The 15,707-nt window shown below is 45.6% G+C and overlaps 2 protein-coding genes across 7 annotated transcripts in view; both read right to left on the reverse strand.

Moving 5' to 3' along the window:
• Nucleotides 1-4,150, reverse strand: part of LOC121543528 (amyloid-beta A4 precursor protein-binding family B member 2) — a 49,369-nt gene extending 45,219 nt beyond the window's left edge. For 5 of the 6 annotated variants that reach the window (XM_041853484.2, XM_041853510.2, XM_041853493.2 and 2 more), the window contains exon 1: nt 3,995-4,150. The gene's annotated coding sequence lies outside the window, so the exon portion shown is untranslated. The other variant, XM_041853475.2, reaches the window with a different exon arrangement.
• Nucleotides 4,151-6,673: 2,523 nt separating this feature from the next.
• Nucleotides 6,674-15,360, reverse strand: LOC121543566 (DAP3-binding cell death enhancer 1-like). The gene is made up of 11 exons (XM_045206580.1): nt 15,157-15,360; nt 11,232-11,343; nt 9,680-9,782; nt 9,322-9,509; nt 9,074-9,204; nt 8,494-8,579; nt 8,180-8,398; nt 7,885-8,046; nt 7,672-7,764; nt 7,398-7,551; nt 6,674-7,278 (listed from the first exon to the last, which is right to left on the reverse strand). Exons 1-11 carry the CDS (start codon nt 15,185-15,187, stop codon nt 7,037-7,039), a joined length of 1,521 nt encoding a protein of 506 aa, XP_045062515.1. The 5' UTR covers nt 15,188-15,360; the 3' UTR covers nt 6,674-7,036.
• Between the last annotated feature and the right edge of the window lie 347 nt (nt 15,361-15,707).

Raw genomic sequence — 15,707 nt, forward strand, 5'->3', positions numbered from 1 at the left:
ACCTGCTACGAAAAAGAGTGTTTTCCACACACACACACTAGCTCCAAGCTCTCGTAGGAATTCAACATCTGATACTGGTGACGTCGCCCATTATCCACCACAGTACTTGAAGGAAACTTAGCCTGAGTCACGTCTTCTCCATGTGTGATGAGTTAGGAGGATCACAGGACTGAGTTAGAGGTATAAGGAGTAAAACACAAGACAAGGCAGCATATGACTTAGCCAGTCTAAATGGCTCCATAAAGTCCTACAGACCATCAGGCCCACTGGCATTGATCTGTTGCCATGGCACTAACACAGAATTAAAAGCTTCGACTGTTCAACATTCTGGCAACCCATCGACCAATAGCGAAGGGTTTTATTGACGCACTCTGCCATGTGTTTTGTAACTGTGCCCCAATACAGTAACACCCTCGGTCTCCCTCTTTCTCATCTGGTGAATATGTCAGTTTAAAACACAGTGCCAAACCTATAACCTGGGTTCTATTTTCTGGACATGCTTGGCAATCATGAGGCTTAGCACTGTAAATGTATTCATCCACAATCAATGCACCATGCCAAGGCTAATGCTGTTGGAAGGTGTACCTATGCTAGGTCAGGATGCTGACATGCTGCAGAGCAGATCCTAGTCTCTAGCTGACCCTTTTATCTCCCTGGTGCTCAGCTCTGTGTTAGTAATGCCAGATGGACACAGACAAAGAAAAAGAGAGAGAGGGACTGGAGAGTATCATTGTCAATTCAGATGCCATCAGGAAGAGACAAGGTTTTGAGTTTAGGGCTGTCAGTGGTTGGTTTTATTATACTCTGTTCTTCAATTCAATCATACCCCTCTCCAACACACACACACACACACACACACACACACACACACACACACACACACACACACACACACACACACACACGGTAAACAAACAAAAAGATGGAAAACATGGGCACAGCAGATTTGAAAACAAGACAAGCCCTTGGAAAAAGCAAGAGAGGTCATTTTAAGACAAAACATATCCACACAATGCACTTTTTCATGAGGGCCCCTCATCCCTTCTCTGGGTAGTGTTTTGGTGTCAGAGAGCACTCAAGAATTCTAACCTGTAGAGCTTCTGTAACTCTTCTCTCTCTCCTTCTCCCTCTTTCCCCCTCTTTCAGAGATGACACACAAATAATGTCAACAAGGTCAATCAGTAGACTAGACATTCTGTAGACTACACTTTTACCAGATACACTACATGACCAAAAGTAAGTGGACACCTGCTCGTCGAACATCTCATTCCAAAATCATGGGCATTAATATGGAGTTGGTCCCCTCTTTCATGCTACAACAACCTCCACTCTTATGGGAAGGCTTTCCACTAGATGTTGGAACATTGCTGTGAGGACTTCCTTCCATTCAGCCACAAGAGCATTAGTGAGGTCAGCACTGATGTTGGGTGATTAGGCCTGGCTCACAGTCAGCGTTCCAATTCATCCCAAAGGTGTTTGATGGAGTTGAGGTCAGGGCTCTGTGCAGGCCAGTCAAGTTCTTCCACACCAATCTCGACAAACCATTTCTATATGGACCTCTCTTTGTGCACGGGGGCATTGTCATGCTGAAACGAGGGCCTTCCCCAAACTGTTGCCACAAAGTTGGAAGCACACAATCGGCTAGAATGTAATTGTATGCTGTAGCCTTAAGATTTCCCTTCAATGGAACTAACGGGCCTAGCCCGAACCATGAAAAACAGCCCCAGACCATTATTCCTCCTCCAGCAAACTTTACAGATACCACTATGCATTCGGGCAGGTAGCGTTCTCCTGGCATCCGCCAAACCCAGATTTGTCCATCGGACTGCCAGATGGTGAAGCGTGATTCATCACTCCAGTGAACGCGTTTCCACTGCTCCAGAGTCCAATGTCGGTGAGCTTTACACCACTCCAGCCGACGCTTGACTTTGTGCATTGTGATCTTAGGCTTGTGTGCGGCTGCTCGACAAACAGTTATTGTGCTGACGTTGCTTCCAGAGGCAGTTTGGAACTCAGTAGTGAGTGTTGCAACTGAGGACAGACAATTTTTACGCGCTATGCGCTTCAGCACTTGCCGTTCTGTGAGCTTGTGTGGCTACCACTTCGCGGCTGAGCCGTTGTTGCTCCTAGACGTTTCCACTTCACAATAACAACACTTACAGTTGACCAGGGCAGCTCTAGCAGGCCAGAATTTGACGAACTGACTTGTTGGAAAGGTGGCATCCTATGACGGTGCCACGTTGAAAGTCACTGAGCTCTTCAGTAAGGCCATTCTACTGTGAATGTTTGTCTATGGAGATTGCATGGCGGTGTGCTCGATTTCATACACCTGTCAGCAACGGCTGTGGCTGAAATAGCCGAATCCATTAATTTGATGGGGTGTCCGCATACTTTTGTATATATAGTGTATTTTACACAAAACATGTCCTCATAAGGACATTAAGTCTCTCTGTGAAGTTACATTATACCTGCAGCTACTGATTTCAGGACAGTTTTTGACATTTCTCTCACTATGCAATCTTCCCACTATTTCCTTAGTACTGATGTAAGCAGAACTGCTGTGAACAGCATAAATACCCTGGCCTGGGCAAAACACCAAAACTGACAAGGAAGCAGTTGATAAGGTAACAACTGTGCAATATGCAAATACTCAAATGCCTGCTTTCTTTGCATACATCTCAGAGATGGAGAGAGCTGCTAGATCCATATTGAGATAGTGTGTTTTTCCTGATGCTGCAAGTCTCAATTAGCAGAATGGCACGAAACAAATAGGGGAGCGATATATGTTATTAGAGAGAGAGGACAATGACACAGCAGTTTTCAGCAGGGACATTGAGTTCACATCGCCACTCAGCTCAGCTGTTGTCTTACAACACACACATCTTTGTGTTCCCATCACTGTAGGTCATTCATGAGACCTTGCCAAACATGGTACTACCACCCATATTACAGGAAGTCAACTAACTGTGTCCTTTTAAACAGCTGAGAAATGTTTACAAGATTCAGGGGCGGTTTCCCGGACACAGATTAAGTTTAGTCCTGGACTAGGCTTAATCTGTGTCTGTGAAACCAGCCCTCAAAGTGTTACTGTAGGATTAATAAAGATCTGGAGTTGAGAGAATAACCAATCATTCACTCCACTGGAGGTGATACAGACTGGTATCCTCTATATATTTACATACTGGTGAGCCACAGCTGTCAGAGCAGCCCTTATGACTCAAGCAGGTAACAGGTTGGTTCAGTAGGTGAGTTTTCACAGCTTGATCACAGTGTGATTGAAGAGCACACATAACACATAACACATCTCAATAGAAATAAGAAAGAGAGTTGTGTTGTGTTATGTCTTTCACACACTGCGATGAACAGATGCTGTAGCATCAATACGAATATTTAACATAGTCACCTCAAACACTGTCTTGATAGATCTGTACTGTAGCCTATATTACTGAAACAGGCTTGGGCCTACTCCAGTTAAGAAATATTAAGAAAGAAAATACTTTAATTTGTGTAGGCCTTGAAGGTAGGCCTTAGTATTTTTTAAAAGGTGTTGTAAGCTAATAATCGGATTGTTACATCATAATAAAGGACACATATGCCTTACACATGCCACCAACATAACGCTTCAACTAATAGGCTATAGAACCTTCTAACTTATAACCATGTCAAGGAGATGTCACTAAACGGGTGGAGTACGTTTGCATCCCGTTCTCGTGCCTTTTAGGATACAGCAGTCTACATTTCTATCCTTACCATCATCCTTGCAGCCTCACCGATTTAAATATAAATCAAGCAGGAACGTCCTATATTGCAGAAGGATCGCCAATCTGTTGTCAATTCCGGAAACAAGCTAGAAAGGCAGTATCAATAACAGACGCAGTAAATCTTCTGTTGTCTCTCTCCCACCCAAGATTCGCCTCATCACATCACCGCACTGGAAGGCGAACGGCGCAACGCACCCACAACCACAACATTTTATTTACATTAATTCACTCACCGCGTTTGGCAATCGTGCCTCTATGCAACCGTTTAAACGACGACACTGATATAGGCCAGAGAAATTACGCCCACTTTTTAAGCGCGAGTCCTCCGGTATCAGATCACATCACTTTCTCTCGGGTCTCCTCCCGTGCTGGTACCTAGGCTACGCTACAGCTAGTCTCTCTCTCTGCGCCACTAACTCCCAAATCGTCGCGTCGCTCTGGAGCTCACAGGACCAATCAGAGCGCTGGACGCTGGACGCTGTGTGAGCAGAGCTATTCGGAAGAGAGACGCAGAGCCAGAGGACCATCATGAAACTAATATTTGATGTTTATAGTGTTATTTAACTAATGTAATGAAAAACTCGAAATATACCGACTTTGCCTAGAGTAGGCTACCACTTTGGCTTCTATAGAAAAAGTAGTTGATTGAGAAGTGATTGTGTATAATTTTTTAGCCAGAGCCAGCCCATCAAGAGTGAACAGCTTCCAATAAGAAATGTATAATCTGGAATAAGAAACTACAGGACCATCAACTGTTGCAATGCCACAGGTTTTTGTTTAACTCAGCAGACACTCCCCTACCCTAGGCACCGTGCTTCTACATCTATATTGCTTGCTGTTTGGGGTTTTAGGCTGGGTTTCTGTATAAGCACTTTGTGACATCTGCTGATGTAAAAAGGGCTTTATAAACACATTTTGATTTAATACCCTCAGTGTAATGACAGAGATTATGTATTTAATAGTTTAGTTGCATATTTTAATTTCATGTGCACAAGTACAGTAAAATGCCTTTCTTGCAAGCTCCAAACCCAACAATGCAGAAATCAATATCAATGTAGCACTAAAAATAACATAAGGGGGAACAAAAACACAAGAAAAAATTAAATAAGAACATGAGAAAGTAAGAAGCTATATACAGGGTCAGTTCCAATACCATATTTAAAATGTGCAGGGATACTGGAGTGATAGAGGTAGATACAGAAGAGTGCTACAGGGTGGTTGTCATTGTGGCATGACGCCTTAAGAGTTCTTGGGAACAGGAATAATGGTGGTCATCTTAAGACAAGGAGATATTGACAATTACCGTGAACATGCCTGCCAGCTGATCTGTGCATGCTCCGATTAGGCATCCTGGAATACCGTCTGGCCCTGCGGCCTCGGAGAGCGAGATCACCCAGTCCTCTGGGTCGATGGGGGCCCTCACGCACGGTACGTTATTGTCTAAGTTTGTCTGGAAGAGAGGCATTGTTGGGCAGATTACAGCTGGGTCTTCCTTTGTAATCTGTAATGGAATGTAGCCCCTGCCACATGCAGCAGGCATCAAAGCCTGTGTAGTATGATTCCACCTTATTCCTAAATGATCATTTTGCACGTCTGATGACTGCGCGGAGGTCATAGCGGGACATCCTGTACTTGTTCCTGTCCTCAGCTGTAACCTCAGGGTTATCTGCGACAGAGCTTACTATAGGTTGACAATGTAGTTTCACAAATACTTAATTACATTTTCTGCATATCTCAGTGACACACAGGCTGGGTTGTATAAAATAGCTTTTTATTTTTATTGGTGTTAAAGACACCTTGTGCGTTCAGCAAGAGTAGTGTTCCTAAAGCATGAGAAAATACAACATACAGTATTTATGGATAAAAACACATACATGCACATCATACACAGCCTCAATGTAAAGCCCAGGCACCCTTAGAGAGTATCTTTATGTTTTGCATCATTGGACATGGTTGGATAGTTCAAGCCCTGATAATAATGGCAACATTGTTGGTAGTTTATGATAAACTTACTCTGAAAATGACAAAAATAAAATAATTTTCATTCACACTCTTTTAGCCTAACTAAATGCCATGTATAGACAGTATTTTAAACAGGGTCAAGTAAACACCAGAGACACTGTACTTACAGTGGCATAGCAGGCTAAGGCACACATTACACTAAGTGGCCAGTTCATTAGGTACCCCACCCCATTCACGGAAATGGTTCATTCCTACAGCGAGTAATGTGGCTTGCTATATAAAGCAGACAGACAGGCATTGATGCATTCAGTTACTGTTCGATTGAACGTAAGAACGGCCAAAACGAGTGACCTAAGCGACTTTGAGCGTCGTATGATCGTCGGTGCCAGGCGCGCTGGTTCCAGTATCTCAGAAATGGGCGGCCTCCTTGCCTTTTCACGCACGACGGTGTCTAGGGTTTACAGAGAATGGTGGGACAAACAAAACATCCAGTCTGCGGCAGTCCTGTGGGGAAAACAGCTCATTGATGAGAGGTCGAAGGAGAATGGCAAGAATCGTGCAAGCTAACAGGCGTTCAAGCGAACACTCCTATCAGCTAAAAACAAGAAGTGGCTCCAGTGGATCACCAACAACTGTAATGGACTGGACAATTGAGGAGTGGAAAAAATTTGCCTGGTCAGACGAATCCCAGTTCCTGTTGCATCATGCTGATGTCAGAGTCAGGATTTAGCGTAAGCAGCATGAGTCCATGGCCCCATCCTGCCTGGTCTCAATGGTACAGGCTGGTGGCGGTGGTGTAATGTTTTCCTGGTACACGTTAGGTCCCTTGATACCAATTGAGCAACATTTCCATGCCCCAAATAATTCAGGCTATTCTGGACGCAAAGGGGGGTCCGACCCGGTACTAGATGGGTGTACCTAAGAAACTGGCCCGAGTAAATCTCAATACCATCTTTCTTCCCATAGGGCAGTTTATTGTGCAACAACTGCCCAAGAATGTGCCATGAGAGCATTACGTTGGAAAATTACTACTAAAAGGTATTTTTCAGGAAAGGCCAACAGGTAAAGCCATACCACATATTTGACATGCATGTCTTTCAGACATGTATTGCCATCTCCCATACTTACACACACATTCCTCAACACATTGACTTACAGTCAAACACATACACACACAAATCCAGTTATAAGTGCTGATAGTGAGGCAGTAACCTTAGTGAGACACAACCAAGTGTTTAAACATATGACCACGCTATCCTTTTCATCCTTATCCAATCAGAACTACATTCGTAAGTCATGATTGTGGGCGCTAACTATCCCACTCCTATAGTCCACCTCACGGCGTTCCCTTCAGAGCTGGGGGGGTGGAGGGGGAGGGGGAGGAAGGACAGGGTGGGAGGGGGACCCATGCTCCCTGTGCTCCAGGAGTGTGGGAGGGGAAGGGTGGGGCGACTGGAGGGAGGGACAGGGGAGGCGAGGGTGGAGAGCGGTTTCCGCAGATGGTCCACTACGGAGAAACACGGAGAAGAACGGATAGAGCGCAGGACGGCTTCTTCTAGAGGGAGAGAGAGGGAGATGATATCATTACATGATTGTATTTCATTGAGATTTGTGTAAATAATACGTTTTAGGGCAAATAGGCTAAGTGCAAATCTGAATTGAGTGTATCCTTACCCTCCACTCCATACGGGGGCGTCAGTAAGGTCTTGGCCTGGCTGTTTCCTGCCTGGGCAGCCCGCTGATAGAACCCTACTGCTGTTCTGAAACACTGAGGCACCCCGAACCCACTCTCATAACACTGGCCCAGGAACAGCAGGGCCTCACTGTCCTACACATACAGAGAGAAACACACATCAGCATCACATTACACTGAACTGAGAACAGGTTATGATGGATGAGTGGGCTATAATGACAGTTGTAGTGTTTAAGTGTAGAGGATGTCACTCACTCCGCTCTCTGCTGCCATCTTCAGGTAGTGCACCGACTTACGGCCGTCTCTGACTGGCTCCTGTGAGAACAGGGAACCCAGATACACTTGGGCCTGAGAGAGTGTGGAACGGGAGAGACAGGAACAGAAATAGACTACTTAAAATCATTGACTTTCAATGTCGTCTTTTAGGCCAAGTCACACAATCATTATACACACTTCCTTCTCACTCACCTCTCTCAGTCCAGCTGAGGCAGCTTGTTGCAGCAGGCTGATGGCTGTGTCCAGGTCCTGCCGTGTGCTCTGCTGCCCTCTGCTGCTGAGGAGGAGTTTGGCACAGCGGTACTGAGCCTGACTGTGACCCCCAGACGCTGCCTGGCCGTAGAAGTGAAGAGCCTGGAGAGGGAACACGACGAGTGGAGTCATGAGTTAGAAATGGGACGGGGAATTACTAATATCACCAATGTTAAAAGTACAGATTTGGACTGTGTGTGTACAATTGATTATGTGAGTTGCAAGTGTTTCTTACCTTCTCCAAGTCTTTGCTTACGCCCCTGCCTTTCTCGTAGCAGACTCCAGTGTTGAACTGGGCCTTGCAGTAACCCCGTTTGGCTGAGGCCAGGAAACAGGAGAAGGCTGCATCATAGTCCCCAGTCTGAGCACTCTCCAGACCAATGATGTTGAGGACTACAGGAACACTGGAGTCGGCCACCTGTTGGAGGTTCTGGGCTGCCCCCGCTAGGGCATCCTAAGGAACACAGGGTTTAAGGATCAGAGGTCATGAACAGGAGGCCGCTTCACAATCAGACAGGAGTTAAACAGAGAATCAGCCTAAAAACATACCTGCTCATTCTGCTGCGGAGGCTGTTCTCTCTTTCTGGCTCTGTGTTTGTCTTCAGGATGGGAGGACTTTGAGAAGGATGTCTCCTCTGTAACATGGGAAGATTCAAGAACACAACATATGAATGCGTTTAGGCCTGTGTTTGTAAATCAAGAAATATGGTAGGCATGGATATGTAAAGAGCATGATTATACGAGTACAATTTGATTGACTCATACGATAAATATTGTTACCCTGACTAAACACTGTTAGACTGTAAAGGGTGGCAGGTAGCCTAGCGGCTATAGGAGCCAGCAACCGGCGGGTTGCCAGTTCAAATCCCGGGTCCGACGGGAAAAATCTGTCGGGAAGTGAGCTGGCAACCAGAGGGTTGCTGGTATTAAATTGTAGATGCCATTTAGCAAGGCACTTAACCCCCCCCCACAACAACAGCTCCCCGCACCTCTCCAAAACCTGTATGGTGTGTCGTTCGGAGGGATTGGGTTAAAAGCGTCAAATAAAGTCACATTTTAGCTGGACCTTGTTTGCAATTGGCCAACAAAGTGATCTTAATCTCTTAAATAGGTCGAATGTGAGATTGACCTCTTCCAGAGGAGTCGTGATGGTCAGAGAGGAAACCGTCAGCGATCACATCTCCATGGAGCTGGCCAGGGCTACTGAAGCTGTTACTACTGCTGCTGCTGCTGTGTTCCTGGCCTGTGTTTGGCAGTTCACTCCTCCCATTAAAATAACTCATTCTCATTCATACTTTCAGAATGCTTGGAAATGTACATTCCCCCAAAAAGAGTTTCAAGTTCCACATCTGAATGTCACACCTCAAGATAATTCACTGGATGAATTGCTTGAGGTTATAGTGGTTGTGGCATAACTCACGTATCTCCAGTAGGACGCGGTAGTCAAATTTCTGCAGGGTACCCTGTATGGCCAGGCATCCTGTGTTGGGGTTGAGTTCGGCCCCAGAGGAGAACTGAGAGTGGACCTTCTTACAGATCTGGATCAACAGAACCGCAGCTGCCCCCTAGAGAAAGAGAGAGGTCATATGTCAACTTCATCATCGCAAGGGAAATATATGTTTGCAAATTTGGGAACATTTGTCTGTAGTCTACATTTAGGTGGAAGAGTGATGTTTTATTGTGCATGTTTGGTAATGTGTTTGTGATTGCGTGTTGGTTCGTGGCCAGGTCATACCCAGCCCACAGCATCCAGAGCAGTGTAGCGCGGGAGCCCAGAGTAGCAGAACTGAGAGGTCCTCTTCTTCCATCTCTTGTCTCCATCCTCCCCTTTCTGAGAGCTGAGAGAGGGAACGAAAAAAAGTGGAAAGAGTGAGAGAAAGAAATGAAAGAGTGGGTGATACGAATAACATTTGTATAAACTTGTAGAGTTATATTGCGCCATCACAGCAGGAGCCTTAACCAGACATGAGGGAGGGTGTTTGTCCCCGTTTCCCCCAACAGCACTCTACATGCACAGCAGAGACAGTCCAGGGCAACAGCACTCTACATGCACAGCAGAGACAGTCCAGGGCAACAGCACTCTACAGGCACAGCAGAGACAGTCCAGGGCAACAGCACTCTACATGCACAGCAGAGACAGTCCAGGGCAACAGCACTCTACATGCACAGCAGAGACAGTCCAGGGCAACAGCACTCTACATGCACAGCAGAGACAGTCCAGGGCAACAGCACTCTACATGCACAGCAGAGACAGTCCAGGGCAACAGCACTCTACATGCACAGCAGAGACAGTCCAGGGCAACAGCACTCTACATGCACAGCAGAGACAGTCCAGGGCAACAGCACTCTACATGCACAGCAGAGACAGTCCAGGGCAACAGCACTCTACATGCACAGCAGAGACAGTCCAGGGCAACAGCACTCTACATGCACAGCAGAGACAGTCCAGGGCAACAGCACTCTACATGCACAGCAGAGACAGTCCAGGGCAACAGCACTCTACATGCACAGCAGAGACAGTCCAGGGCAACAGCACTCTACATGCACAGCAGAGACAGTCCAGGGCAACAGCACTCTACATGCACAGCAGAGACAGTCCAGGGCAACAGCACTCTACATGCACAGCAGAGACAGTCCAGGGCAACAGCACTCTACATGCACAGCAGAGACAGTCCAGGGCAACAGCACTCTACATGCACAGCAGAGACAGTCCAGGGCAACAGCACTCTACATGCACAGCAGAGACAGTCCAGGGCAACAGCACTCTACATGCACAGCAGAGACAGTCCAGGGCAACAGCACTCTACATGCACAGCAGAGACAGTCCAGGGCAACAGCACTCTACATGCACAGCAGAGACAGTCCAGGGCAACAGCACTCTACATGCACAGCAGAGACAGTCCAGGGCAACAGCACTCTACATGCACAGCAGAGACAGTCCAGGGCAACAGCACTCTACATGCACAGCAGAGACAGTCCAGGGCAACAGCACTCTACATGCACAGCAGAGACAGTCCAGGGCAACAGCACTCTACATGCACAGCAGAGACAGTCCAGGGCAACAGCACTCTACATGCACAGCAGAGACAGTCCAGGGCAACAGCACTCTACATGCACAGCAGAGACAGTCCAGGGCAACAGCACTCTACATGCACAGCAGAGACAGTCCAGGGCAACAGGATGATGCAACCAGCTGCAAGGCGAGCGTGGCCAGCCCTCGCAGGGGGGTGATGGGGGAGCACTATGGGGTTTGGAGCAGAAGGGAGGAAAATGAAGGGATGAGGTACCTGCTGTCGGGGGAGTGACGGCCGAGGAAAGTGGAGGTGTTGATGACCTCATCCTCCACGTGATGATTCTGAGACAGGCGCAGGGGGGCATTGCCATGGCACCGGCTAAAAACTGGGGGCAGAGGAGCAAGATGGGTTGTATCGAGTTAGCCCGGAAGACACTGCTGATACCATCTGCATTTCTGCTGCACATTTAATAGTGGGTTAAAGTCACATGCACAGAGCACAAGCATGATCTTTTTTAAATATTTTATATGCATTTTAATAAAGGCAGTGTAGGTATTTGTGTATTCTGTGCAACACAGGTATTTCTAGTCATAAGGATGTTCAAACAAACAACAAAACACAAGGTGTCACTAAACAGCTTACAGCAGCGGTTGGTTAGTAAATGTTTTGTAAACGGACCCCCAACCGGCTGAGCCCAAAACAGACTGGTTGATCATAGTTGGCACGGTGGAGGCTAGCTGACTGAACTCAACGATATAATTAATCTTCAGGCAGAAATTAGGATTTGACTCAGGAAAGTTTTCCCTCACGACCTCTATAAGCCAGAATGTTGAATAAAATGATATTTTAACGTACTTTACTGGTTGTCCACGTGGTTGGTCCTTTTGGCGGTAGAATTGCGAGACAATATAATATGCACAGGAAAGTATAATTACATCAACTTTTCAAAGCACTGGTAGTGTTTTTTTTGTTTTCTATCACCTGAAGCATGCGCAGAACCAAATAAATATGTGCATGAGCTCAGCAAGTATGCATGCATCTCGTGAATGTATTTTTATCTGGTGCGCTTGCTTAAGGTGATAGAAATATGAATACACTACCAGTGTTTTGAAAAGTTTATGCAATTATACACTGAACAAACATGTAAAATTAAACATGTAAAGTGTAAATCTTTCCATAGGCACAAAAAGCTTATTTATCTCAAATGTGCACAAATTTGTTAACATCCCTGGTACTGAGCATTTCTCCTTTGCGAAGATAATCCATCCACCTGATAGGTCTGGCATATTAAAAAGCGGATTAAACAGCATGATCATTACACAGGTGCACCTTGTGATGGAGACAATAAAAGCCACTCTAAAATGTGCAGTTTTGTCACACAACACAATTCCACAGATGTCTCAAGTTTTGAGGGAGTGTGCAATTGGCATGCTGACTGCAGGAATGTCCACCAGAGCTGTTGCCAGATAATTGAATGTTCATTTCTCTACCATAAGCCTCCTCCAACACCATTTTAGAGAATTTGACCTGACTGCAGTTCTCCGTCGTAACAGACTTCAGTGGGCAAATGCTCACCTTTGATGGCAACTGGCACGCTGGAGAATTGTGCTCTTCACAGATGAATCCAAGTTTCAACTGTACCGGGCAGATGGAGTCATGTCGGTGAGCGGTTTGCTGATGTCAATATTGTGAACAGAGTGCCCCATAGTTGCGGTGAGGTTATGGTATGGGCCGGCATAAGCTACGGACAACACAATTGCATTTTATCAATGGCAATTTGAATGCACAGAGATAACATGACTAGATCCTGAGGCCCATTGTCGTACCATTCATCCGCCGCCATTACCCCATGTTTCAGCATGATAATGCACAGCCCCATGTCGCAAGGATCTGTACACAATTCCTGGAAGCTGAAAATGTCTCAGTTCTTCCATGGCATGCATACTCACCAGACCTGTTACCCATTGAGCATGTTTGGGAAGCTCTGGGTCGACGTGTACGACAGCGTGTTCCAGTTCCGGCAGATATCCAGCAACTTCGCAAAGCCATTGAAGAGTGGGACAACATTCCACAATCAACAGCCTGATCAACTCTATGCGAAGATGTGTCGTGCTGCATGAGGCAAATGGTGGTTACACCAGATACCGACTCGTTTTCTGATCCACGCCCCTACCTTTTTTAAAAAGGTGCACTACATGGCCAAAAGTATGTGAACACCTGCTCGTCGAACATCTCATTCCAAAATCATGGGCATTAACATGGAGTTGGTCCCCCCCTTTGCTGCTATAATAGCCTCCACTCTTCTGGGAAGGCTTTCCACTAGATGTTGGAACATTGCTGTGAGGACTTCCTTCCATTCAGCCACAAGAGCATTAGTGAGGTCGGGCATTGATGTTGGGTGATTAGGCCTGGCTCACTGTCGGTGTTCCAATTCATCCCAAAGGTGTTCGATGGGGTTGAGGTCAGGGCTCTGTGCAAGCCAGTCACGTTCTTTCACACCGATCTCAACAAACCATTTCTGTATGGACCTCGCTTTTTGCACGGGGTATTGTCATGCTGAAACAGGAAAGGGCCTTCCCCAAACTGTTGCCACAAAGTTGGAAGCACAGAATCGTCTGGAATGTCATTGTAGAAATGTATGCACGCATGACTAAGTGTCTGCTAAACGGCATATTATATTATTATTTTATTGTATGCTGTAGCGTTAAGATTTCACTTCACTGGAACTAAGGGGCCTAGCCCGAACCCTGAAAAATAGCCCCTGACCATTATTCCTCCTCCAAACTTTACATTATGCATTGGGGTAGGTAGCGTTCTCCTGGCATCTGACAAACCCAGATTCATCCATCGGACTGCCAGATGGTGAAGCGTGATTCATCACTCCAGAGAACGCGTTTCCACTGCTCCAGAGTCCAATAGCGGCGAGCTTTACACCACTACATCCGACGCTTGGCATTGCGCATGGTGATCTTAGGCTTGCGTGTGGCTGCTCGGCCTTGGAAACCCATTTCATGAAGCTGCTGACAAACAGTTATTGTGCTGACGTTGCTTCCAGAGGCAGTTTGGAACTCGGTAGTGAGTGTTGCAACCGAGGACAGACTACGCGCTTCAGCAGTCCCGTTCTGTGAGCTTGTGTGGCCTAACACTTCACGGCTGAGCCGTTGTTGCTCCTAGATGTTTCCACTTCACAATAACAGCACTTACAGTTGACCGGGGAAGCTCTAGCAGGGCAGAAACTTGACAAACTGACTTGTTGGAAAGGTGGCATCCTATGACGGTGCCACGTTGAAAGTCACTGAGCTCTTCAGTAAGGCCTTCTACTGTCAATGTTTGTCTATGGAGATTGCATGGCTGTGTGCTCGATTTTATACACCTGTCAGCAACGGCTGTGGCTGAAATAGCCAAATCCACTAATTTGAAGGGGTGTCCACATACTTTTGTATATATTGTGTTTCACTCCCAGTCATGTGAAATCAATAGATTTGGGCCTAATGAATTTATTTCAATTGACAGATTTCCTTATATTAACTGTAAAATCTTTGAAATTGTTTCATGTAGTGTTTATCTTTTTGTTCAGTGTACTTTTCTGTGGGTATATTGTCTCGCATTCTTACCGCCAAAAGGACCAACCGCACTGACAAGCGGTAAAAGACCAACCGCAACAGTAAAGTATGTCAACATATAATTTCATTCAACATTCTGGTTTGTAGAGATCGTGAGAGAACTTTACTTATTCAAACACTAATTTCTGCCCGACGTAGAATTCTATGCAATTCTACGTCGGATTTCCAGGCAACGATTGGAGTTGAGTTTAATCGGCTAGGTGGCAGCAGTGTCAATTAAGGTACCCATATAAACAACGATATGTGGAGCAGAAAGTAGTACCTACATGCTGGTTTATGCTTACACTGAGCATGATGTGCCCTAGTTTTAAAAACAGACTTCTTGCATAGTGCATTCTAGAACTTTTGAGAACTTACGAGCTAGCAAGCCTGTCAATGATTTTAGCTCGTGTGCATAACACTGTACTGTCATGCCAAATCAAATATTAGCTAGCTGGATAGCTAATTGATTTCCAAATCTAGATAAAACAATACTACACTTTTATAGAAAAATCTAGCAAACTTCGACCTGAGTGCATAAACAAGGCTGGCTAGCTAACGTTAATGGAGGAAATTGTTAATAATATTTCGTTCACCTCTTCCAACAAACCCTTGTACTCTCCACATGTTTCGTTGTCCTAGAGCGAGTCTCAATATGAAAATGTCTCCATAATTGCGCTAAATGAGTCTCTTAAAAAAAATTATATTCGGGGGAGTTCTCTCTCCATGAGTGCAGTAGCTCTAGCTAGCTAGATATAAAAATTAAGCATTGAACGGTCACGAGTTATTTTGGAAGGAGGTGGACAACGTCACCCGGAAATAGCAAAACGTGAAGTGACGCAAGAAGATCGTTTGCGGTTACACATTGCCATCTAGCGGCTGTCATGGTTAGAACAAATCAAATCAAATGTTATTTGTCACACGCGCCGAATACGACAGGTGTAGACCTTACCATGAAATGCTTACTTACAAGCCCTTAACCAACAATACAGTTTTAAGAAAAATAAGACTTAAGAAAATAATTACAAAATAAACTAAAGTAAAAAAATTCAAGAGCAACAGTAAAATAACAACAACAAATCAAATCTAATGGTATTGGTCACATACACATATTTAGCAGATGTTATATTGGGTGTAGCGAAATGCT

The sequence above is a fragment of the Coregonus clupeaformis genome, chromosome 3 (genome assembly GCF_020615455.1).
Source record: "Coregonus clupeaformis isolate EN_2021a chromosome 3, ASM2061545v1, whole genome shotgun sequence".
Taxonomy (NCBI): domain Eukaryota; kingdom Metazoa; phylum Chordata; class Actinopteri; order Salmoniformes; family Salmonidae; genus Coregonus; species Coregonus clupeaformis.